This window comes from Muscardinus avellanarius, assembly GCF_963383645.1.
Source record: "Muscardinus avellanarius genome assembly, chromosome: 9".
Classification (NCBI taxonomy): domain Eukaryota; kingdom Metazoa; phylum Chordata; class Mammalia; order Rodentia; family Gliridae; genus Muscardinus; species Muscardinus avellanarius.
The window spans coordinates 99915834-99942712 of NC_137795.1; the positions used below are offsets into that span (position 1 = coordinate 99915834).

Sequence of the window (26879 nt, forward strand, 5' to 3'; positions counted from 1 at the left end):
AAGATATCAAATTCTAAAGGAACAGATAATACTGAAAGTAAAGAGAATGAATTGGAAAAATCTATGTCTACAGTTCCTTAAGTTAGTAATTATTTTAAGTATTATATATGAGAAGAACATTTTGGGGGGAGGTTACTGGGGAATCTAGGGACATTCTACCTCTGAGCTCTGCCTCCAGCCCTACTTTATTGTTTATTTTCCTACAGGGACTAAGTTGTGAGAGTCTTGCTAAGTTGCTAGGGCTATTCTTGAACCTGTTATCTTCCTATCTCAGCCTTCCAAGTGCTGGGATTCCAGGCATAAGCCACTATACCCAGCTTACAAAGAACACTCTTGCTATCAGATGAAATTTGGAAGGAGAGAAGCCTAGAAAGGTTGGTACTTGAATTCTGTAACAAAGCAAGGAGGTAAGAACGTTAAGACACAAAGAAAAAACGATAGACCACTACAGCTGAGCATCACAGCCTGGGACAGAACAAGGGATCAATATGTATTTGCAGAATTTAGATGAAGACCAGGTGTACTGGAAAACAAATAGTAGGACTCGAAAGGTGGGAGAGAGACCAGATTAAAATGTACATGCTATGCTCTAAAGTTTGAAATTCATTGTATAAGCAAAGGCAAATTATCAAAGGTAGAGATGAATAAAAGAGAAATTTCATTTCAATAAAGGCTCCATGCCCTGATATGTTTACTATATATTATCATAAAACTTTGAAGGAAGGGGAGGTTGGAGATAGTAAAATAAACTACTGATGCAAGAGGTCTAAAATATATCAAATGCACTCTCTTTCTCTTTCTTTACAACTTGCTAATGGCCTTTTACTCTGATTCTAAATTTGTCCATAGTTGACTAGAGCATTAAAAACAAATCAAGTTTGTCTAAGCTGTAATTCTGTTTAGATTTCAGTGCCAAAGGTAGTTAATTAAGGGCACCCCTCTCAATGATTATTTTATTGAGTTTTCAATCATTCAAAAAATATATATTGAACATACATGTGCTTGGCACCATTTAGGACTCCTTCTTGCATAGAACAAATACTCTTATTTACTGTCATCGAAGCAATTATAAAATGTTATTAATGTTAGCCTTAATTCCTGAAAATATACTTATTCCTCCATTGTGGATTCAAACTGTCATCTTAACACATTTATCAACAGCTCTTCCTTTTTTTAAGTATAGAACTAACTCTTCCACCACCTCTCTCAACTCTCAGAGCTGCTGTCACTACGGCACTTGGATCTTGACCTCACTATCTTTGCCGTATTCAATATAGACATTGTGTGTGTGTGTGTGTGTGTGTGTGTGTGTGTGTGTGTTGCTATGCCCAACTTAGTCTTTTAAATTTTCCTTTGGATCCTAACTTCATCCCCAAACCTTTAATTCACTCTGAAAATAACATTCCCTTCAACTTTACTCTGAAGACCAAACTCATCAAATGAAAGCTTCCCCTACTTCTTTGTCCAAACAATTCTCCAAATTGTACCCATCCCCCTTCTACTCTTAATTTAATGCTAACACTGCTTAGAACCTCTAACTATGGTGACCTTGGCCAATTATTATCCCTCCTTTAATCTTTCAATTTCTCTTTTCCTGTTTTCTAACTCTATAAATAAGAGCAAGGCAGTCCCACATAAACACACACTTCAACCACCAAAACAAAAATTCCTTTGGTTTTTTAAAATAGTGCATACCAGATATTTCTTCATGATGCAACTTCTCAAAACCCCCATTCTCATTTCTCAAATTTAATTCTAAGCTCTCTTTGATAAAGACCAAAAGAAATATCCTTTATCTCCGTTAGATAATAAATTAATTATCTAAATCATTAATCAATTTTTTTTCTTTTCTTTTTTGCAGTACTGGGGATTAAACTCAGGGACATTCTATCTCTAAGCCACACCTCTCAGCCCTATTTTTTATTCTTTATTTTGAAACAGGGTCTCATTAAGTTGCAGAGGACCTCACTAAGTAGCTGAGGCTGGCCGCAAACCTGAGATTCTCCTGTCTCAACCTCCCAAGTACTAGGATTACAAGGGTGCACTACCATGCCCAGCTTAATCACTTTTTATATAGCTAATTTTTTATTTCTGAAAATAATTTCATGAGGATTAAACTAGATAATACAAGTAAAACAAAGATTATTGCAGGGATTATCATGTAGCCAAATTTCAATAAATATTCCTGTTGTAATAATCAGTAATAGTAAAAAAAGTACTAGCAATTCTTGTTATAGTTACTATTGTTACTACTAGAATACTAGGTTGAGTTATTGAGAAGATTCTATTAAACTCTAAGCTAGTTGAGGCACAGATGGCATCTCATTTATTTTTCAATGAAAAGTAAGTTAAGTAAGACTTAACATTATTAGTTTAACAATACTCCCCAAGTTGATCTACAGATTCAATGTAATCCTTATCAAAATCTCAATTTGCTTTTACAGAAACAAACTGATCTTAAAATTTACATGACAGTGAAAAGAAGGCAGAGTAAGAACAACAAATGCTAGGATTACAAGCATGTGCTACTACACCTTGCTCAAGAGGATTTTTGATGGTGATGATATAAGTAATTTCTCTGTTTTATTACAAGGAAGAGAAAAGACATAGGTAGTTAGTAAATTATTTTCCTATAGAAACATCAAAGGGGTTTCTATTGAAATAACAGAAATAAAACAACTATAGGACAATTTCTACTTGCGAGTGCACAAACTAACCCAAAGGAAAACTAACACTAGATAAAATCTGGCTCTAGCCTTTTATTTCAGGACACATGAAGCACAGTCAAGAGGTGTAGGGTTAACGGTGATCTCATTCTGGTCAATAAGATATAAAAGGAAGACTTACAGGGACTTTGGAGAGTTTCTTTTTAGTTAGCACTCTGTATACATGAGAATTATTTTCTTTCCTTTTTGCAGAAAGAGTTTTATGAGGAAGTGATTCTCAAATCTGCTGCAGCCTTGACAAAAAAATCTGAAGGGCCGTAGAGATCCAATCCTGAGTCTGACAACTTTGAATTTACAATCAATCTTGGAATAATTTACCTCATCCTTCTTGTTATAAAAAAGGAAAATAAAAGACTTCTTTTGGTGATGTTATTGGAGGTTTTTGTTTCTTGCAGCTAAAAGTACTGTTAATTCCTACAGATCTGAATTTATTCTCTAATGTTCTGATCTTTCCTCTAATATTTTCTATGTTTTTATTTGGCTTTCTGAAACATTTATCTTCAACATTTAGTTGTCATCCAAATTTATTTATTTATACTCCTGACATATCTATCTATCTATATTGCTTAGAAACCATACACACACACACACACACACACACACACACACACACACTCACACACACACGCACGCGCGCGGTTTTTTCCTGCTATAGTATTTTTAGTTTCCAAGAGCTCTTTCTTATTCTGTTACTTTTCCTTCCTGAGAGCAACAACGAAACAAGAATGGATTCACTCTATCCTCCCTCTCAGCTTTGATGTTAATTATAGTTATCTCCAAGTTTTTTTCTATTCTCTGCACTGTTTAGGCATTTCTATGATCTTTTGTTGTTGTTTGTTTGTTTGTTTGCAGTACTAAGGATTCAACCAGGGGCATTCTACCTCTGAGCTACAATCCCAGGCCTATTTTTAACTTTTTTTTTTGGTGGTACTGGGGGTGGAACCCAGGGGCTTTCTACCCCCTTTTGACTCCTAGACCTATTTTTATATTTTATTTGGAAAAAGGGTCTCACTAAGTTGCTGAGAGCCTCACTCAGTAGCTGAGGCTGGCTTTGAACCTGCGCAATCCTCCTGTCTCAGCCTCCCAAGCGCGGGATTACAAGCGTGTGCCACCACACCCAGCTCCTATTTTTAACCCTTTATTTTCAAACAGGATCTCACTAAGTTGTAGAGAACCTCACTAAGTAGCTGAGGCTGGCCACAAACCCAAGACCCTCCTGTCTCAGTCTCCCAAGTACTGGGATTACAAGTATGCACCACCATGCCTGGCTCTAAGATCATTTTTACTTTTCTTTCCTGTTAAAAAATTTCCTCAGATATATGATTAATCTTAGCTATTCATTCATTTTTAAAAGACTCTTAAAATGTCAATCCTAGACAGAATAATCAATAGAGTCAATGTAATCTCTATCAAAAAATCATGATGACCTGTTCAACAAAAAAAATCCTTTCTAAAATATGTATGAAATCACAAAAGACCCAGAATAGCCAAAACAATCTTGAAAAAGAACAATGTTTGAGGATGCACACTTCCTGATTCCAAAACTTACTGCAGAGCTAGAGATCAAAACAGTGCGCTACTAACATAAAGATAGACATACAAATGAATGCAACAGAGGCCAGAAATAAACTCTTCCATGTATGGTCAAATTATTTTTGAGCCGGGCATGGTGGCACACGCTTGTAATCCCCGCGCTTGGGAGGCAGAGACAGGAGGATCGCGCAGGTTCGAAGCCAGCCGAGCACACTGGCTTAGGAGACCCTGTTTCCAAATAAAAATGTAAAAAAATAGGTCTGGGAGTGTAGCCTGGAGGTAGAAGGGCTTTCAGGAATCCCAGTACTACCAAAAAACAAACAAACAAACAAACAAAAAAAAAAACAAATTATTTTTTATAAGAGTGCCAAGACTATTCAACTGGTAAAGGACAGTCTTCTTGAAAAATGGTGTTGGGAAACTGAGTATCCACATAAAAATAATGAAATGGATGCTGGGCTAAGCATAAGCTTTAAAAGGCAGAAATTTTTGGCCTTAAAAAAAAAATGGTAGCTGGGCATGGTGTCGCACATTTGTAATCCCAGCATTCGGGAGGCTGAGACCAGAGGATCGCAGTTCATGACAGCCTCAGCTACTTAGTGAGGCCCTTTGCAACTCAGTGAGACCCTGTTTCAAAACTTAAAATAAAACACATAGGGCTGGGGGTGTCACTCGGAGGTAGAATGCCCCTGGCTTCTATCCCCAGTACCGGGAAAAAAAAAAAAAAGTTGAATGAATGAGTCAACTAATTATGGAGCATCTTATGCCAGGAAATATATAAAACTCAATCCTTAAATTACCACATGTGTAATATTATTCTAATTTTATGAGGTGGGAAATAAGAAGTCTGGATAACCTGCCTGCAGAAACTAAAGGCATAGTTGGGATTCAAACACGGGGTTTAAGTAACCTCACTGATTCACCTTAACCACTGTAGTATACAGCTTTCTACTATCTCTGTATATAGCACACATGTGCACACACACACATTTGTGCAAACACTATAAGTAGTGAAGATTGTGTAGCACTAGTCCTTAAGAGTAAGAAACTACCATATGCTAATGATATAAACATGAGCTGTGGCATGATATATACCTAATTTGAATATATGTGATTCAGCTTCATGTGCCTAATTATTTTTTTCATTTGTGTGTGTGTGTGTGTGTGTGTGTGTGTGTGTGTGTGTGTGTGTGTGTGGTGGTGGTAGTGGTGGTGGGGATTGAATCTAGGGCCTTACACATGCTAGGCAAGCACTCTACCACTGAACTGCCAGCCTTAGAACCCACCAAATAAAACACATCTAGTAAAATCTCCACGAATCATATACAAAAGAATGGATGACAAAATTGAAGTGTAGGTCAAATAAGAGCTGCCTGGAGGGTAAGGGCACTGGTGTAGAGGCACAATGGCACAACAAAGGCAAAATAAAATAATCAAGACCAGACTTCTGCATTAGATATCTGTCTTCTTCCCCTGGTTAGCAGTGTCACCTTAGGTAAAACTTACCCTCTTTCTATGTATTTACCTGCTAAATAAGAATAACAAAAATACCTACCACCTAGCATCTAGGTCAAAATAATTTAGAGGATTAAATTAATTAATGTATTTAACACAGTCCTGGGCAAAAAAGGTTCAAAGGTTTGTTGTTGTTAATAATCAGTCTTCAAATAGTAAAGTCTGAAGAGTATGTGTATGAAGGAAGTAGTGAGTCACTACTATTGAGAGGCTAGGTTACTGATGTAACTGTATTATGTCTGGACATATGGGAAGGTCCCCAAGACAGAGAAATGGTTGGGAGACAAACTGATGCTTATACTAACTCTGATGAACAAAGAATTGCCAGTTTCACTAGGACTATTCCTTATGAATCCTTAGCTTGACCTCCTAAGACATCCATGAGATATTAGAAAATTTACTAACCAGTATAGAAGGATAAGAATTCTAGGGGTAGCATTTATACTAATTAGTACCGTGATTGGGGATGAGTCAATAAAAAAGAGAAAAAAAAGAGTTTATTAGCTTGTATTTTAAAATATCCAAGATTTATTTTAGAAATGTAAACTTACTTTCTTATGAAATAATGATTTTTTAAAAGTAATTTTATTACTAAATTCAAAATTGAGTTAGGAGTCTTTCAATCTATGCCTTAAAATTTCTGGCATGTGGAACCAAATGGTAACCTGGTCATTTATAATTTAGGGTTATCTCCCTGCATGACTAGAGATTACAGCTGAGCCGGCTTTTAGAGAAAAAGGCAGTGGAGGGCAGTGATGCACAGTGTGGACTGCAGAACCTGACTGCCTGGATTCCACAACAGCTTGCTCCACGTGGAACCCGACTGACTTCCAGAAGGAAACTAATGGCCAGAAGGCTTATCTGTGATTCAATACTACTTACTATCTCATAGGATTAAGACTAACACAATGACTATTAATTTATAATCACGATCAACGCCTGACACAAACTCCAAGGCACTATTAATAAAGATAAGCAAAAGTGAGCTATTTTAAGATGATAAATTTTATCTATAAGAAAACAAACTGATTCTGGGGGATCTTGTTCTGGAAAAGATATTTTTACAAAACTGTTCCATTTTCAATATGGTCACTAGTTTTACAGATCACCAAACCAATGCACATTTTCTCTTTTAAGAAATAATAATACCAATAATAATACCAATAATAGTAATAATAATAATAAAAATAAATTATTATTATTATTATTGGTACTGGGGTTCCTGGAAACCCTTCTACCTCTGGGCTACACTCCCAGACCTATTTTATACTTTTTTAAATTTGTAAAAGCCGGGCGTGGTGGTGAACGCTTGTAGCATTCAGGAGGCTGAGACCTGGGGGATCGCGGTTCGCAGACAGCCTCAGCTACTTAGTGAGGCCCTCTGCAACTCAGTGAGACCCGGTTTCAAAATAAAGAATTAAAAAATAGGGCAGGGGGTATAGCTCGGGGGTCAAAAGCCCCTGGGTTCCATCCCCAGACCCGCAAAAAAAAAAAAAAAAAAAAAAAAAAAAAAAAAATTTGTAAAAAGGGTCTCTTAAGCCAGCAGCTGGCTTCAAACCTGCGCAATCCTCCTGTCTCCACCTCCCAAGTGCGGGGATTACAAGCGTGCGCCACCACACCCGGCGTAAGAAATTATTTTTTATTCAGAGTAATATTTTGAAACTTATAGAGGTTTACTTCTTAGTTTTTACACTTTCCAGATTATAAAAGCAATATATGTATATAGTAACAACAAAACAAAACTAAATATAGGAAAGTCAAAGTTAATTCTCTCTCCCACTATATATAACGTAAATTCCACCCCTAAAAGAATCAAAATTATCAGTATAAGTGCTTTTAATACATCAACTATTTTTTTTCACAATCACTCCAGGTATGATACTCAAAAACTTACCTCCAGGTATATTGATGGTGGGTTATGCTCCCCACCAAATTTGTCCAGTAGGGCCTCTATATGTTCCTGGGTCAATTTAATCATTTGTTTGATATTCCACACCTAAAACATATTTTAAAAAAATTTAAATAAAGGTTACTTAATGTAAGGATTTGAAAAATGTAACATAAACGACAATGCAATTAACTCCCAATATTGCAGTACAGAGCTTTAGGACAATGGGTTTTAGCACAATGGGTCCCGCTAAGTTGGCTGAGTATCTCACTAAGTTGCTGAGGCTGCTTTGCACCTGCAATCCTATCTTATCCTCCCAGGTACTGGCATTAATGGCATGTGCACCATACCCAGCATGAAAATCTGTTTTCATCGTCTCCCCTGTCCTAGGCTCCCCATCAAAAAGGTAAATGCTATTTAGAGTTTGATAAGCATCCTTTTGTGTTTTTACTCCTGCAAAAATATATATATATATATAAAACATACAAATACATTTAACATATTACATATAAAATATATGAACACTTTTTTCATTAAACAATGCCTCACAATTATTTTCATAGAATTGATAACTTACATACTCCTTTTTAATGGTTGTATAAATATTTCATAATTTCTTATAATATTCCTAATTCCAACAGTCTCCAAATTTCAATGGTAACCAGGAGATAGGCAGACATTAATATTTTTTGTTGTTTGTTGCAGTACTGGGGATGGAAGCCAGGGGCATCCTACCTCAGAGCTACATCCCCAGCCTTATTTTTTATTCTTTATTTTGAAACATGGTCTCAATAAATTGCAAAGGGCCTCACTACTTAAGTAGCTAAGGCTGTCCACAAACTGTAACCCTCCTGTCTCAGCCTCCCAAATGCTGGGATTACAAAGTGTGCCACCACACCCAGCAACACAATAATAATGTTGAGAAAAACAATTTCCAGAGCTTAGACTTCCATCTGTACCACACTCTTCTCTAACTGATCTGCTTAAGAATTAGCTCTACTTGACTATACCCCCTTTTAAAATCCTCACTTTCCACTTTATAAAAGAGAGGCAAAATTCTTATCTATCACAGATACTGCCAAGATGCAGTTTTGAAATGTATAAACCCCAAAGTCCTTAACAAATAGACAAAAGAAGAAAGAAATCCTTTGAAAAAGGAAAAGATAAAATGTAAGACCTTATTTTATCAATGAAACATTTCTATAAAGCTCCAAGCCTTATTCATTTACCCAGTCAACCAGCCTAGAATTTACATGTCTAGTGGTTATCATAAAGGCACAAATTAATACATTTGTTTTAGTAAATATGTGTATGTATTAGCCGGGCATAGTGGCGCAGGCATGTAATCCCCGCGCTTGGGAGGCTGAGACAGGAGGATAGCACAGGTTCGAGGCCAGCTTCAGCTACTTAGTGAGGCTCTCAGCAACTTAGTGAGAACCTGTTTCCAAATAAAATATAAAATAGGTCTGGGAGTATAGCCCGGAGGCAGAAAGCCTCTGGGTTCCACTCCCATACCACCAATAAATAAATAAAGTATGTGTATATATTAAAATGTTTTCTATATTATTTATATCTAATATACGTATTTTAAAAGTCAGGTATTTTTTCTTGGTGAAAAATGTCCCATTTGGTCTGACAATGAGAACAGGCTTACAAATTACCATTTATAAACTAGATTGTCTTAATCTGCAGTTTAAAGGTGAGATGATATCAATTGAGAATGTACAAAGAGAAATAAATGAACAAAAGGTTTCAAGATCTGAAATAATTCAATAATTTTCTAACTATGGTACATTTAGATTATTCCATTTTTCTCAACCTCAAACAATGCTTCAGTGAATAGTTCAGAACTACCTTTCTGTGCAAAAGTATAAGTTTTTTCTTTTTTATGGTGCGAGGGATTTAGTGCAGTGGCATTGTACTTCCCGGCTACACCGCCAGCCTTATTTTATTTTTTTTATTTTTTATTAGAGTCCCACTAAGTTGTAGAAGGCCTCACTAAGTTGCTGACGTGGCCATGAACCTGTGATCATACTGCCTCCGCCTCTTAAGTACTGGCATCACAGGCATGCACCATCATGCCCTGCTGTAATTTCTATATCTATGTACAGGATTCACAGAGAAGTCCCTCCCCACCCACCAACCATCAGTAGGGACTGAGCCCAGTCTCACACATGCTAAGCAGGTGATGTACCACTGTGACACATCTCCAGGCCCAGATACTGAACATTTTAATAAATATGCCAAATGATCTTCCAGAAGAAATGTATCAAAAGTCACACTCAGCCAGGCGTGGTGGCATATGCTTGTAATCCCAGTACTTGGGAGGCTGAGACAGGAGAATCACACAGGGTTGAGGACAGCCCTAGCAACTAGAACAACTTTCATCAACCTAGCAAGACCCTGTTTCAGAATAAAAATACCAAAGGGCTAGGGGTATAGCTCGGAGGTTGAATGCCCCGGGGCTCAATCCCCAGTACCACACACACAAAAGTAGTCATACTCTTAACTACATGGTTTAAGTTCTTCCTTTTCTCTACAAACTCACCAACATTAGGTATTAGCAAACTTCTAAACTTTTGTCAATCTAAATGGGAAAAGGGCATATGCTGTTTTAATTTGAATTTCCTACAAGGTTGGGTGCTTTTTATGCTTATTAGCCATGTATTTTTCGAAAATTTTCTACACTGTACTCCCTTTTGATTGATTTCTTGTTTATACTTTTTTTTTTTTTGGTGGTACTGGGGGTGGAACCCAGGGGCCTTCTACCTCCGGGCTATACTCCCAGACACATTTTATATTTTATTTGGAAACAGGGTCTCACTAAGTTGCTGAGAGCCTCACTAAGTAGCTGAGGCTGGCTTCGAACCCATGTGATCCTCCTGTCTCAGCCTCCCAAGCGCAGAGATTACAAGCGTGTGCCACCACGCCCAGCTTGTTTATACTCTTTATTCTGATATTAATACTTACTACTACTTATTCAACAAATGTTAGACTTTCACTTTTTTTTTTTTTTTTTACTCAAGTCCTACTACTCATAGCACAGACAGCAGCAGCCATCATCTTTTGGAAGGTTGTTAGGATTGCAGCATCTCAGACCTACTGAACTTTGACAAAATGATTTAAATGCACATTAAAACTTGAGAAACACTGATAGAGGTTTTAAATTCTTGGTACAGTCAGATACTGTAATTTCTCTTACGACGACTTTGCTAATATCTTCAAAAAGGGTTAGATGTCTTCTCTAGCTCTACTTATTCTAGGTGATGTCATCTGATCTTAGGTTTTTTTTTTTGCCTTTTCTGAACTGATACCAATCCAAACTTTAAAATACAGCTCTTCTTCTCTCAACTTCAGACACTCTTTCCAAATGCTTGCTGAAGTTTACTAGAATAACTGATGGGCATTTCAAACTTAGTATATTCAAAAATTAACTTCTGGCCTTCTCCTAACTACCCCTAAAACTGTTTTTTCTTTTTTTTTCCTATGTCAGAAAATGGCATTCTCCATTCTTTGAATTGCTAAAACCAAAAGCGTTAGCATCATCTTTGGTCTCTTCTCACACTGATATCCAATCCATCCTCAAATCAAAATATATGCAGAGATAGTCACTTTCTCAACCATTACTACCCTGGTCTAGGTCATCGTTGTTTCTTTTAGTTTATACCAATTATCTCTGAAGTGATTCACTCCTCTTTCATGCTAAGAATAGCACAGAAGCTAGAATAATCTATTTTTCTTGATTTTCACTTTTAAAATATATTTTTAGCAGACACACAGTAATTATATATATTTGTATGTTATCCTGTGACATTTTAATACAGGTATATGCAATTTGCAACAATCCCATCAGGATTACTATCACCTCAGAAATCCATCATTTCTTTGTGTTGAGAATATCCAAATCTTAATCACTATTTCGCTTATTAGTTGTTGTTTTTATTAGTTGTTGTTGTTCTGGTTTGTTTTGTTTACTAGAGACAAAACAAAGGGGCATTCTACCACCGAGCTATACCTCTTTTTTATTTTGAACCAGGGTTTCACTAAGTTGCTGAGTGAGGCTGCCCATGAACCTGCGATCCTCCTGTCTCAGCCTCCCACATACTGGGATTACAGTGTGTACCACCATGCCCAGCTCTTTTATTTATTTATTTAGTGGTGCTAGGTACTGAACTCAGGGGCATTTTATCTCTGAGCTACACCCCAGCACTTTTTATTTTTTATTTTGAACCAGGGTTTCACTAAATTGCTGAGGCTGTCCTAAACCTGTGATTCTCCTGTCTCAGCCTCCCAAGTACAGGTGCCACCAAAACCCAATTTATCTATTTTGAAATATTCAACCAGTTATCCTATTGTGCTATCAAACTTCCTTAGAAGTTAATCCTCCTACCCAACTGCAGCCACTGATCATCCTTACTCCATCCCTCTTCTCCCACACTCTTCCCAGGATCCAGTAACCACGATTCTATTCTCTGCTCCTTTGAGATCAACTTCAGATTCCACATGTAAGTGAGGACATGTAGTATTTGGCATTCTGTGGCTGATTCATTTCACTTAATATAATGTTCTTTTCTAGAATGAATGAATGGATGGATGGATGAAGGGGAGGGGAGGAGAAGAGAGGGGGACTTAGAAATTTACCAATAAATAAATAGTTTGGGCCTTAAAATGCCTTCTTGGAAAGAGAAATTATCTGTTAAAACATTTCTAAAAGGGAATAAAAACATTTTTAAAGCTAAAAGAAAGTTACTAAAAGATTTACTGTCCTGATCTATTTAGTAGACCACAGCAATTACAACCAGGCAACCTTAGTGATCAAATCATTTCTAGTGGTTTTCCAAAAATCAAACTCCCTCCCACAAAAAGATTGGGAATTTTTTAAAAAGTTTATTTCAGAAGATGACTATGTTAAAACATAAATATAGACAAACTTCTATGGAAGGAATTGAAAGGTAGTTACAACACAAAACAACCACTGGTTCCTCTCATTTCTAAAAAGAAATGAGAGTTAAGATTATTATTGGTTCCTATCAAATCTTTAAATATCATTGTAATATCAATTTTAATATGTGATACTATATTAAGAAAACCTACAATATCCACTTTATGAAGCTAGCAAAGCTTAGAGGCTAGCTGGGCATGGTGGTGCACGCTTGTAATCCCAGTACTTGGGAGGATGAGACAGGAGGATCACAGGTTCACAGCCAGCCTCAGCAACTCAGTAAAACCCTCCACAACTTAGATCCTGTTTCAAAATAAAGAATAAAACAGGGATGGAAGTATAGCCTGGAGATAGAATGCCCTAGGTTCCATCATCCAGTAACTAACACACACACACACACACACACACACACACACACACACATACACACGACCAAATTTGTGACAATTTTAACAGCCATAGGAAATAAAGATAAATGGGAAACCCAGATACCAATAAAATGAGGATAAATCTAAATAAGCAGACTATATAAAATAACAACACCAGAAGGATGACTAGAACTAATGGGGAAAGGAGAAGCATTAAGGCATCCTAAGATCTATTATTATTCAAAAAGAGGAATCCTGGAACATTTTGTTGTGCCAGACAGATGTCAAAATGACGCCAGAGCCAACATGATGAGATTCCTACTTGCCAAATTTCAGAGATTTTCAGTAAAAAGAGTAAGAACCATAACAGACTTGTGTGTGTGTGTGTGTGTGTGTGTGTGTGTGTGTGTGTGTGTCCCCTCATGATTCCATATAAACAATGGGGGGAGTCAATGCTACCATTGGAGATGGCTTAACTATATAACCTTAGAAAGTTGATTAAAGGAAAATAATTATGCATTTATCCTGTCTTTTAGGAAAAATAATAGTTATTTTCATTTGATGTGAGGAAGTTCTTCACAAAGGAATATCAGCTAATATATTTGTTGCAGAAAGGATCAAAGGAGCCGGGCATGGTGGCGCACGCTTGTAATCCCCACGCTTGGGAGGCGGAGACAGGAGGATCACGCAGGTTCGAAGCCAGCCGCACGTGCTGGCTTAGGAGACCCTGTTTCCAAATAAAAATGTAAAAATAGGTCTGGGAGTGTAGCCCAGAGGTAGAAGGGCTTCCAGGAACCCCAGTACCACAAAAAAAAAAAAAAAAAAAGAAAAAGAAAAAGAAAGGATCAAAGGATACTAAAACCATTCACTGAAAAGCTGATACTCATAGTGGCAAAGTATTTACCCAAAGATTAAAGACAAAAGGAAAAACTAATCTTACAAATACAGAAATGGCTTGTAAGAGTTAATAATAAAATACACTAACAAAGCCTCTTGATGTGACGCAACGTGAATGACATGCCACCCAAAACGTATACTATTAAAACCTTTGAATAGACTCTAATCACACTCAGTTCTAATTCAGAAGAAATACAGGTGATGGATAAATGATAAAAGGACTAGCATGAAATAAGACAAATATGGAATATAGAATATTTGCCTTCTCCTTGAAAGTGGAAGCCATACAATCAGATAAATGCAAAATGTGGGTCATTTTAGGACAACTTTAATAAATAAAGAGAAAAAATGGGAGGTGATCAGTTAAAAAATAAGACAGTACATGCAATGTCCTGGGTACCATCCCCAGGAACTCTAACAAACAATAATGGAAGATAATAGCTACTAAAAGACAAGTAATTCTGTGAATTCACAAAGAGTAGTTCTTAGTACAGAGATGGAGGAGAACTTTAAAAGACATTCTTATGCAGGGCATACCAGCACACACTTGTACTCCTAGTTCATGGAAGGCTGAGACAGGAGGATTACAGGTTCAAAGACAGCCTCAGTAATTTAGTGAGGCCCTCAGCAACTTAGACTGTTTCAAAATAAAAAATAAAGCATAGCTCAGAGGTAGAACACCTTTGGGTTCAATCCCCAGCAATCAGTCAGTCTGTCTGTCTGTCTGTCTGTCTGTCTCTCTCTCTCTCACACACACACACACACTCACTCTTTCTCTGCAACTTCAGAAACTGAAATATGTACAAGATGTAAGATTATAGAACTGTCACTCTTCTTAGATAACATTTTGGTTAGATGAAATAATTTCCCTTTTTCTTAGGAGTCACAAATATGACAAGATATTGATAATCTTACAGGTAATATGAATGAATGTTGTACTTTAACTTTTCTGTAGGTTTGAGTTTTTGCCAAAATGTTTTTATTTATTTTTCCTTTAAATGTTAAGTTGATCATCTTTCTCCCCAACAATGCCTTTTCTCTTTGTGTCTAATTTTTCTGACATTATCCTGCACATACTAACATTCTTACCCTATTTGTCTGGTATATGTTGTCTTATCCTTTTACTTTCACCCTCTGTATGTATGTCTCTTGTAAATGCATTATATAGACTTTTTTTGCTAGCTTGTTTTAAACATATTTGCCTATATGTAACCAGAGATTTAGTTCATTTACATTTTTAGCTCATTTATTTCTACTATATTGTTGTGTGCTTCTATTTACACTACTTTTCTTTTTTTCTTTTTTTTTGCAGGTCTGGGGATGGAACCGGGAGGCATTCAACATCCGAGCTACACCCTCTACCCTACTTTTTATTCTTTATTTTGAAACAGGGTCTCACTGAGTTGCAGAGGGCTTCACTAAGTAGCTGAGGCTGTCCGTGAACCGCGATCCTCCAGTCTCAGCCTCCCGAATGCTGGGATTACAAGTGTGTGCCACCAAGCCCGGCTTATTTACACTACTTTCATATACTTTCTTCCTGCTTTTCTGACTTCTGAATTGATCAAGTCTTGGTATTCTTCCTTTTACATCTACATAGTGGCCACATTCTAGGTTAAAATGCAGGATTCATAAATACAAAACACAAAACAAAACCCCTGATATACAGGCCAAATTCTCTCACTATAACATAAACAACTTAGAAATCAGTACAAAATTTTAATATACTCTTGAAAAATTTGATATTAATTTGGTAAAAATGAATGTTAGAGCTGGGTGTGGTGGTGTACATCTGTGATCCTAGTACTTGAGAGTCTGAGACAGGAGGATCACAGATTCACTGCCAGCCTCAGCAACTTCATGATGCCCCCTGCAACTTAATGAGACCCTGTTTCAAAATAAAAAATACAATATGGCAGGGCGTGATGGCGCACACTTGTAATACCAGCATTCAAGAGGCAGAGACTGGATGACTGCTATTCGCGTCAGCCTCAGTTACTTAGCAAGGCACTTCCCAACTCGGTGAGACCCTGTCTCAAAAATTAAAAGACTAAAAAATAGGGCTTGGGGTGTAGCTTGAAGGTACAATGCCCCTGGAATCCATCTCTGGTACAATCAATCAATCAATCAATCAATTAGGTTGAGGGATAAAATAAAAAGCTCTGTGGCTCAGAAGTAGAATGTCTCTGTAATACACACACACACACACACACACACACACACACACACACACAAATGTTAAGATACCAGGCGTGGTGGCACACACCTGTAATCCCAGTACTTGAGAGTCTAAGAGAGGAGTATCACTGGTTCGAGACCAGTCTCAATTTAACAAGACTCTCAGCAACCTAGTGAGACTCATTTTCAAAACAAAAAATAAATTTAAAAAGGGCTGGTGGTGTAACTCAGAGGTAGACTGTCCGAGTTCAATCCACAGCACCACGATCACAACAAAAAAGAATGTTAGAAATAGGGTGTTTATAATAAAGAATATCTATAAGAAACTTACAGTATAAACCATCATAGTGAATAATTAGGAGTAAGACAGGGTACCATCATTATGATACACAAGAGATTATAGACAGTGCATAAGATACAAAAATAGGCAAAGAAAATAGAATAATAGAAATTTCTTTGTAGGAAAGATGCTAGCTATAGAAAAATTAAATAAAATTTATAAACCATCAGGATTAATAACTATATAATAACTGTAAAAACTAATGGAAGAGTTTAGAAAGATTATAGGCTATAAGATCAAAGATACAAGTGTTCCAATACATCAGATTGGTGTATCAAAAAAGAGATGTTCTTTGTGATAGTAACAGAAACTATAAAGAATGGGGGGCCTTCAAGCCTTCTGAGGAGGAAGAAGCAAAATAATATAAGTTCAAAAGACCATGGAGAAGAGAAAAAAATCAAGTAATTTGGAGGCTAATCTCCTCTCTCTTGTGGTAGCCTTTTAAGCTACTAACTCAAAATATCTGAGTTTGCTTAATGCAAAAAAAAAAAAAAAAAAAAAAAAAAAGGAAAGGAAAAAAAGGCTGGTAACAGGCACAGAGTTCAGGAGGAAGATTCCCCTTTCTAATATAGCCATTTGATCAACCTCAAATATATTTCACAAATATTACACACAGGAGACCCTTCCATAACATTTATTCTAGTTATATTTGGCCTAAGCACACATCTTATATGGGGATAACATCTCAGGAGATTGTGTATGCCCTGATACATCTTTATTATTCTCCACTAAACCTTGTCGTCACTGTTACTGTTGGTGGTGGTACTAGACATGGAAACCAGGGCCTTATACATGATAGACAAATGCTCTACCACTGAGCTATAGCTCCAGCCCCTATGCTAAATATTATTTCACCTTTACACCAATGACAAACAGGTACCCACATGTATATGTCCCCCTAATAAATGTTCTTTTATGAAATGATTCAATATCATAAGATTGTAAACTTCCCCCTACATGAATTCAATGCAGTATAATAAAGATACACCTATAACGTTCTTTGTGTCTATAATTTCTAAATTTGTTTACAAAAGTCTGAAGCAAATATGTAAAATACATGATTCAATGAAGCTGGTTAATGAATACATGGATAAGTGCATTATTTCCTATACTTTTCTATATGCTTGAAGAAGGGAGGACAAGAGGGAGGGAGGGAGTTCAGGAAGCAAACTGGTTAGCTCCCTCCCCTAAGTACACCTACTGCAATCCCTGAACATTAGAGGAAAGGCAGTCAGCGAATAAACAACATGTAGAGAACCCATAATTAGACCTCTCATTTAGAAAAGAAGCCTAGATCTTTATAATTGCAAAGATCTCTATTGTGGTCAACATAGTCTTTTATTTATTAAGAGACAGTTCAGAGTCACATGACATTGAAAATCTTACAGACCAAACAAAAAAGTTTACCATGAAAAAAATGGAGTAACCAGGCAAGGAAAAAAACGTTACTTAGAAGGGTTAAACAGAATGAGCATTGATAAAGACCATGGTAAAGATTTGTAATATAAAGGAACTTCCCAGATAATAGAGAAAAAGTGGGGAGAAGATGATGTTAGAGCAGAATATTGAAGAGATGTTAATACAGCTAGAGGTTCAAAATCCATTTAGTAAGAAGTTCTAAATAAATAGAAATAAAGATGATACTGAAAGTATTTGAAGCTAAAGAAAAACAATATTCTGAACTAAAAGGGCTAATAGAAGGAGCTAAGTAGGATGAGTTAAAAGGTTTATATCAAAGCTGGACACACTGACACACACCTGTAATCCCAATGCTTGAGAACCTGAGACGGGAGAATAACAGTTATGAGGCCAGTCCCAACAATTTGTCTAGGCCCTCAGCAATTCATCAAGACCCTCTTTCAAAATAAAAAATAAAATAGTGCTGGAAGTGTAGCTTAAGAGGAACAAATCCCAGTACCACCAAAACAAACGTGCAAAAGCAAGCAAGCAAACAAACAAAAAGACATGGTAGGAGGATAAATCCTAGTTTCCATGGTTAAATTCCAAAAATTCAAAGCTGAAAGAAACCCAAATTTCCTAGAAAATAACCAGAATTAACTCAGCATCAGATTTTTCTTCAACAACATTAAAAGACAACGAAGAAACCAAATATGGTGGCATATATTTGTGGGTATAGCTCAGAGGCAGAATGTCCCTAGGTTCAATCCCCAGTACCATAAAAAAAGAAAATGAAGACAGAGCCAAGCACAGTGGCATACACCTAGTAATCTTAGTAATTGGGAGGCTGAGACAGTAGAATCATAAATTCCAAGCCAGCATGGGCCAACTTGCACCCTATTTCTTTTTTTCCTTTTTTTTTTTTTTTTTGTGGTACTGGGGGTGGAACCCAGGGGCTTTTCTACCTCTGGGCTATACTCCTAGACCTATTTTTATACTTTATTTGGAAACAGGCTCTCACTAAATTGCTGAGAGCCTAAGTAGCTGAGGCTGGCTTTGAACCCATGCGATCCTCCTGTCTCAGCCTCCCAAGCGCAGGGATTACAAGCGTGTGCCACCACGCCCAGCATTAGACCCTATTTCTAATAATAATAATAATAATAATAATAATAATAATAATAATAATAATAATAATGCTAGGGGTGTATCCCAGAAGTAGAATACCCCTGCGTTCAATCCCCAGTAAACACACACACACACACACACACACACACACACACACACACACACACAAACTTGATGTGAATGAGATATGATTGCTAATAAGTCCAGGGGTTTCTGAGGGAAAAATATAAATGTTCTAATAGACTGGTGATGGTGCTCTACTCTGAATATATGAAAATCCACTAAATTGTACGGCAATGAATTATATTCAATAAAGCTGTTTTTAAAAGATAATGGGAGTTTGATTTGTAGCACAGAGGTAGCACTTGCCTAAGCATGGTGAGACCTCGGCACCACCAACTCAAATACTATTCCTCCCCCCCAATAAAATAATGCCTTCACTGTCCTGAGCAAAAGTGATTTTGAGCATTAAGACTTTATACCCAGACAAATTACCAATCAAGCATAAGGGCAAATGGCAACTATTAGATATGAAAGGTCTCAAAATTTACCTCAATATGATTCAGATATGCAAATGTTTTTTTATCTTTTGACCTGCCAATTCTATCTCTATGAATTTAACCAACCTCCCATAAAACTGGAAATATAGGTCTCTGGTCCTAGCCTTTATAAAGATAAAAGGGTGATTGATTGACTAGGTGAAAAGAACACTAACTGATGAACACACACACACACACACACACACACACACACACACACACACACAGTCTTCTCACATACATAAAAAACAAGCTCAAAACAGAAATAAATAAGCTGGTTTAAAAAAAAATGTTCCACATAAAAAAGCCATGTTACAAAGTAGAAAGTTAAAGACAATGATTATAGCTACAGTATGTATGATAAACCAAAGGAGAGGGGTGAGAAGAGTTGGGAGAGGAGTCAGGAAAATTGGTAAGAGGTCTGGTAAAGAAGAGCCCTGAAAGTCATGACTTTTATTCTAAGTGCAATCAAACTCTAAAGTTTCAAAAGTAACTTTGTGTAACATAATCTGATCTACAGTTTATTTTTACTACTGACAATTATCATCCTCATTTTACAGATGAGAATATCGTGACATGAAAATGTTAAGTATCTTGTTCAAGACCATAGAGCTGGTAAATGATGGCACCAAGATTTAATTCTAGCCCTTTGCAACTCAGTGAGACTCTGTTTCAAAATAAAGAATAAAAAATAGGGCTGGGGGTGTCACTCAGAGGTAGAATGCCCCTGGGTTCCATCTCCAGTACTACAAAAAAAAAAAAAAAAGATTTAATTCTAGACAATATAATTCCAAAGCAGTATATATTTAATAGTGCTTTTGACTATCACTCTAGAGGAGAATCAATTATAATGGGATAAAAATGCAAGGAAGACCAGTTGAGGCTTTGGTTGTTTACTAAACAATAAATACTTGTTTGGCCTAAGGTAGAGGTAATGAAGATAAGAAAAATTGGTGGATCTAGAATATATATTTATTTATTTAAAAAGAACGCTCTAGTAAGTTAGACATAGGGTAGAGGTGAGGGAGAGAAGAAGAAAAAAAAAAAAGGATCAAAGCTGGCTATAAAAATCTGGTGTGAAGCCAGGCGCAGTGGCCCATAATTATAATCCCAGTACTTGAGAGGCTGAGACTAGAGTACTACAGGTTGGAGGTCAGACTACAGGGCTGCAAATTGGAGGTTATAACTTAGACATTGTTTCAAAATAAAAAATAAGAGACTGGGGGTGTAGCTTAGAGGCAGAATGCCCTTGGGGTTCAAATTTCCTAATACCAAATAAAGATTAAGAAATAAAAAAATAAAGATTAAGAAATAAAAATTAAATCTTGGTGTGAAGAACAGGGATGAACAGTGATGCCAGGAGAGAAAACAAGGAAGCATTCTATCAGCACAGGAGAGGCTGATTAAATAGCTAAGGAGGCAGTGGGCTGTGCAAGTTTAAAACTCTGGAGGGGAGCTCTCCAAGAGTGTAGGCAGAGCAGACTCAGTCCTAGGGCCCACCAATATTTTTAAGATTGGTGAAGAACCAAAAACAGCTGAGAAGAAATAAACACTGAAGTAGGCGGAAAAAGTACTGAATAAAGAAAATCTATTGCTAAAAACAGGAACGAGATAGTGGCTAGACCTCACTAGAAAGGGTGGGATGTACACATCCATACATACGTATTTGATCACTTACATTTACATACGTAAGTGTATCAGGCTGGGAGATAACAGCGCAATGTAAAGGGAAACTCCAGTAGCCGAGGAGACACTGAGGATGTGGAAGAGAGGTTAACTGCAGAAGAAAAGCCTTCGCGATGGCCACAGGAGATGAACGCTAAGTCACAAGCAGAGGAACTAGACTGTCAAGGACGGTCTTTCCTGACAAGTGAAAGGAAGATAGAACATGAGGACCACCGGTGGTGACAAGATGCTGGCAGCTGCATAATTTCTCAGTATTGTTTGAAGTCCACAATAAAAGGTGGAGCTGTGGGAGGCTTACAATGAGTAAAAGTGCACTCTTGTAGGGAAAGTGAAGAAGCACCTAAACTGACAGACATTGCTGATGCCTCTTGAGGTTTTTTGGCATGGGTTTAAATTGATGAGCATTCAATTGCCAAGTATAGGCAGAGATGGTGGGTAGTTGATACTTGAGAGACACACAAAATAAAAGAGGAGGAGCAATAAAGAACAGTATTAGCAAATTTTATAGTCATCTCTTACTAATATGTTGGCCCTACCATTTGTGAGATGAAGAAACAGTTTCACTTGAGAAGGGTGAAAATAAAGTGCCAAGGGCCAGAATCTTCTAAGTTTGAGGATTTAGGAGTTTGTTGGTCATAGTTCCACAATTCATTTGAACAGTAAAGATTGAGAAAAGTGGTATTCATGAAAGCAACAAGCAGGTATAACTTTAAGTTAAACTTTGAAATTCACTTTAAATTATCTAAAACTGAATAAAAGGGTAGTAAATCCTCTCTCTCCCTAGGGCTGGGGATATAGCCCAGGGATTGAACACTTGACTGGCTTCATGCACCAGGTCTTAAATTCAATGCACAGCACTCAGGGAAAAAATTTCCCTTCTATTTGACTAAAAATAAGTAAATCCAGAAAGGAGGAGGGGGGACAGGAGTACAAACTGGTGATGTCCATATATTGCAGGCTGTTCAAAGTCATTGACTAAATTTACCTTTTTTTTTTTTTTCCTTTTTTGGTGGTAATGGGGGTAGAACCCAGAGGCTTTCTACCTCCAGGCTATACTCCCAGACCTTTTTTTATATTTTATTTGGAAACAGGGTCTCACTAAGTTGCTGAGAGCCTCACTAAGTAGCTGAGGCTGGCTTCGAACCTGTGCGATCCTCCTGTCTCAGCCTCCCAAGCACGGGGATTACAAGTGTGCGCCACCATGCCCGGCTTAAATTTACCTAAGTTTTAAAATTCAACAACTGTTCACCACTACTATTCAAAAAGGTCTTTAGTAAATAGATCAAATTTTATCACATACTCAGAACTAAATTGAATGAAACTGTATTTGGACAATTTAAATCAACTGGAAACATATATGCATATCATGTGAAACAACAAAAGCAGCCATGGCAAATACTTTTACATATTGGGGGAGGGGTACTAGGGAATGAACCCAGGGGCTTTCTACCTCTGAGCTATACCTCCAACCCTAATTTTTAATTTTTTGTTTTGAAAGAGGGTCTTGCTAGGTTGCTGAGGGTCTTGCTACATTGCTGAGGCTATCTTCAAACCTGCAATCCTCCTGTCTGGGCCTGCTGAATACTGGGATTACAGGCACGTCCACCATGACCAGCTCTTTTACACATCTTAACAGTGTATGATATTTCCTGCCTTGGTACAACATCCAGTCATAATCTTCTCTCACTATAATAACCTCCTTTCTGAAGTCACTTTCAATTCACCAAAACACTGGGACACCATTCCGGAGCTCACCCTACCATTACAAAATTAAAGATCTGAAAGAAAACACAAATAACTTGGGCATAACAGCCTCTTAGGACCAAGAGTTCTGTGAAGTTGGGATCTACACAGCACTGATTAATGTTTTGTTCCTAGTACCTAGGGATACTGCCTAGCATAAAACAGGTAAATAAAATCCCAGCTTAATGAAAATGTTAAAAATTTCTTGAGTGAACTCAAATGAAATCATATTCAGGAGGATTCAACTGAGGTCTAGGAAATACAGGCTACAATTAAGGCTAGAAAATACCAACCACCTTAGTCAAGATGTATTTTAGTTCTTTCTCAACTGGAAATTCCACGAGAAAATTCCTAACAGCATCAGTAATGAATTATCTCCTCTCATATATCTAGAATAGTACTTAAAAGACGCTCAAGAGAGAGAAGAACTGAATTTTTGCTGCACATTCTTAAAAAGGCAGAGGTAAGGCTGAACCTAAAGGTTTAGTCAGAGGTTGTCTGGTGAGTTAACATATCCAAGGTGAACAAAGCACCCGAGGTGCATTGTCATACTTACAGGCTCATGGTCATGGCAAGACTGATCCATAACATGAGCACTCTCTGCCACACTGAGAGGATCCTTACTGAAATAGCACACTGTTCCTAAACCAGAAGAGGAAGTTGAATAAAAGCAAGAGACATACCAGAAGAAACTAACAAGAAGCTGGGCGTGTTGGCACGGCTTTTAACCCCAGTATTTGGGAGGCTGAGACAGTAGGATTGCAGGTTTGTGGGCAGCCTCAGCTACCAAGGGAGCCCCTTCACAACTTAGTGAGATCCTCTTTCAGAATAAAAGACTGGGGGTGGAGCTCAGAGGTAGAATGCCCCTAGGTTCAATCCCCAGTAGAAAGAAAGAAAGAAAGAAAGAAAGAAAGAAAGAAAGAAAGAAAGAAAGAAAGAAAGAAGGGAGGGAGGGAGGGAGGGAGGGAGGGAGGGAGGGAGGGGAAAAAACCCCAACAAAACAAAAATTCATGGCACGGAAATAAATTCAGCATAAAATAAATGCAAATAAATGTAAAAGAAAAATAGTGGTTGTTTTATGCAGTATGCTTTCAGGTGATCTGTTACATAATAGAAAATTAATACACTGTATTAGAGAACAGAAATATATAATACACAAAAAATTGTATATGGAGGTTCATAACAGCACTACTCATAACAGCCAAATTGTGGTAACAATCCAAATGTTCATCAGCTAATGAATAAATAAAACATACTGTATCCATTCATTCATTCATTCATTCACTCAACAGAATTTTATTTGGCAATAAAAGAATCAAAATACTGATGTAGTGTACTTTAAATAGTGTCCTAAGTGAGAGAAGCTAGACCATATTTACATAAACCTACTTGATAAAATATCCAAAATAAGGGAATCTACAGAGACAAAAATTAGAGTACTAAGTGCCTAGGAATGGCAGGAATACAGGGACTAGGGGATGATGGTTAAGGGGTGTGGGGTTTCTCTCAGGGGGAGATTAAAATATCCTATAACTAATTTTTTCAATGGCTGTCATACAAATGTGAATAAAAACCTTTCAATTGTATATTTTATTATTATCATTATATTACTTTATGACACTGGGGATTGAACCCAGAGAGGTTCTGTCTCTGAGGTACACCCCCAGCCTTTTTCATTTTTTAATTTTATTTTTATTTATTTTTTATTTTTTTATTGGTGCACTGTATTCATACATCATAGTGGGATACAAACTTTTGTAGACATACATGCACACATCGCCCAGTCAGCCCCCACCCGATCCCCACCCCATTCTCTCCCCATCCCTCCTTCCCATGCTTGGTTGACATCTAGTATTATAGCAATTTATCCAAAATTAAAAATGATAATTTCACATAACAGTTTCATTTGTCTGATACCAAGCTTTAGATGACTTAAAGATAACATTTCAATATTTCTTTTTGCTTTCTTTCTTACCAGAGAATCTATTTTTTCTATTTTTAGGTGAAACTATCATATATTTATATATTTATTTTTCAGAAAAAAATCCATCCTAATATGGAATATGGACTCTAGGTACCCACAACGATCTTGAAAAAGAACAAAGCTAGAAGATATATATTTTCTGATTTCAAACCATATAAAGCTACAATAATTGAAACAGTGTAGTACTGTTCTAAAGGCAGATATATAAACCATTGGACTTAAATACAAGCCTAGAGCTAAATTCTTCCCTATATTGTCAAGTTATTTTTGACAAGGTTTCCACGAACATTTGGTGGTGGAAATAATAATCTTTTAACTAAATATTGTTGAAAAATAATAATTACATGGAAAAGAATAAAATTGGACCCTTACCTAATCCCATATACAAGTATTAACTCAAAATAGATAAAAGACCTAAATATAAATCTTAAGACTATAAACTTTTAGGAGAAAATCTGGGTCATAAAACCTCACAACATTGAAATTGGCAGTGATTTCTTGGATATGATTTCAATGGCACAGACAACAGAAGAGTATACAAACTCCCTAAAAAATAAAAAAAAAATATTGTATATCCAAAGACAATGTAAACAGAGTTAAAAGTTACTAATAAATGGGATAAAATATTTCCAAATGCTATATCTGAAGGTATATAATATTCCAACTAGACATCCTAAAAATTAACAACAATAAAGGCAAACAATACCATTTAGAGATAGGTAAAAGACTAACATAAATAATGAATCTCCACAGATAACCAATCTTAGTTGTCTGTTGGATGGAAAAATCTTGTTTCTCTGGTTCTGGTGTGTGTTACCTATTTCTTCTTTGTAGTTAATCTCTTTGAGTATTTTCTCTAGCGCTGGTTTTGAAGACATAAATTCCTTCAGTTTCTGTTTGTCATGGAAGCTTCTTATTTCCCCATCTAATTTGATAGAAAGTTTTGCTGGGTAGGAAATTTTTGGCTGGAAGTTGTTTTCTTTCAGTTTGGAATATGCTACTCCAAGCCCTTCTGGCTCTCATGACTTGGTTTGGGAAGTCTGGAGTGATTCTAATTGGTTTGCCTCTGAATGTCACTTGGCCCTTTGTTTTTGTTGCCTTTAAGATTCTCTGCTTGGCTTCCACATTGGTCATTTTGACAATTATGTGGTGTGGGGATCCTCTTCTCCGATCCTCTCTATCGGGAGTTCTATAAGTTTCCTGGACCTGTGTATCGACCTCTTAATCTATGTTTGGATAATTTTCTGCTATTACTTCCTTGAAGAGATTGTTGATCCCTTTGGTTTCACTTTTTTTTCCCTCCTCTATTCCAATTATTCTTAGGTTAGCTCTTTTAAAATGGGCCCATATTTCTTCAATATCAGATTCCTGCTGTCGGATATTTTTTTCTAGATTAGAAACTATGCATTCATTTTTGGAATGATTATCTTCTAAGAGCGAGATTCTATTCTCCATGTGGTCTAATCGGTTGTTCATGCTTTGAATTGAAGCCTTTACTTCATTAATTGCATCCTTTATCTCTTTTTGGCTCTCTCTGAATTCTTTTCGAAGCACCTCTATTATTTCTACAGTTATTTTCCTGATTTGATCTTCTAGTAATCTCTGATTTTCTGTTTTATCCGGGTTCTGATGTTGTGGGGTTGTGGGCATTCATTGCTCCAGTGTTATTCCTCTTTCCCATGATTTCAGAAGTTTGTGCCTTCTCTGGGTTCTTCCCTTGGGTCACTATGACTTCGCTTAAGGTGCTCTGGATCTCGAGTCTGTAGTATCTCTGACCCCACTACTCCTTTACTGGGTTGTATCACAGAGTCTCCGACCCATGGAGTTGACAGAGGCTGCTTTAGACTATGGGGGGTGCCAGGTTGGGCGTTCTCCTATGGTGTGATATCTCTGCCACAGCCACTCCTCCACTGGGTCAAGTCCCAGGGAGTACAGTACTGGGATTTCTCCTCTGTGGCCCACAATTTGACTCACTGTTCTTGAGTACGCAGATGTAGCTGTACTGGACTCGGTGAATTCA

General features: G+C 37.0%; 1 protein-coding gene across 3 annotated transcripts in view; it reads right to left on the minus strand.

The window, feature by feature from the left end:
* The window catches only part of BRAF (B-Raf proto-oncogene, serine/threonine kinase), a gene marked incomplete at both ends in the record, with an annotated part of 150674 nt that overhangs the window by 93076 nt on the left and 30719 nt on the right, over positions 1 to 26879 (minus strand). For all 3 annotated transcript variants that reach the window (XM_080701364.1, XM_080701363.1, XM_080701362.1), the window contains one exon: positions 7669 to 7770. In XM_080701364.1, coding sequence (XP_080557490.1) covers positions 7669 to 7770 — 102 coding nt within the window. The remainder of the gene's footprint in view (positions 1 to 7668; positions 7771 to 26879) is intronic.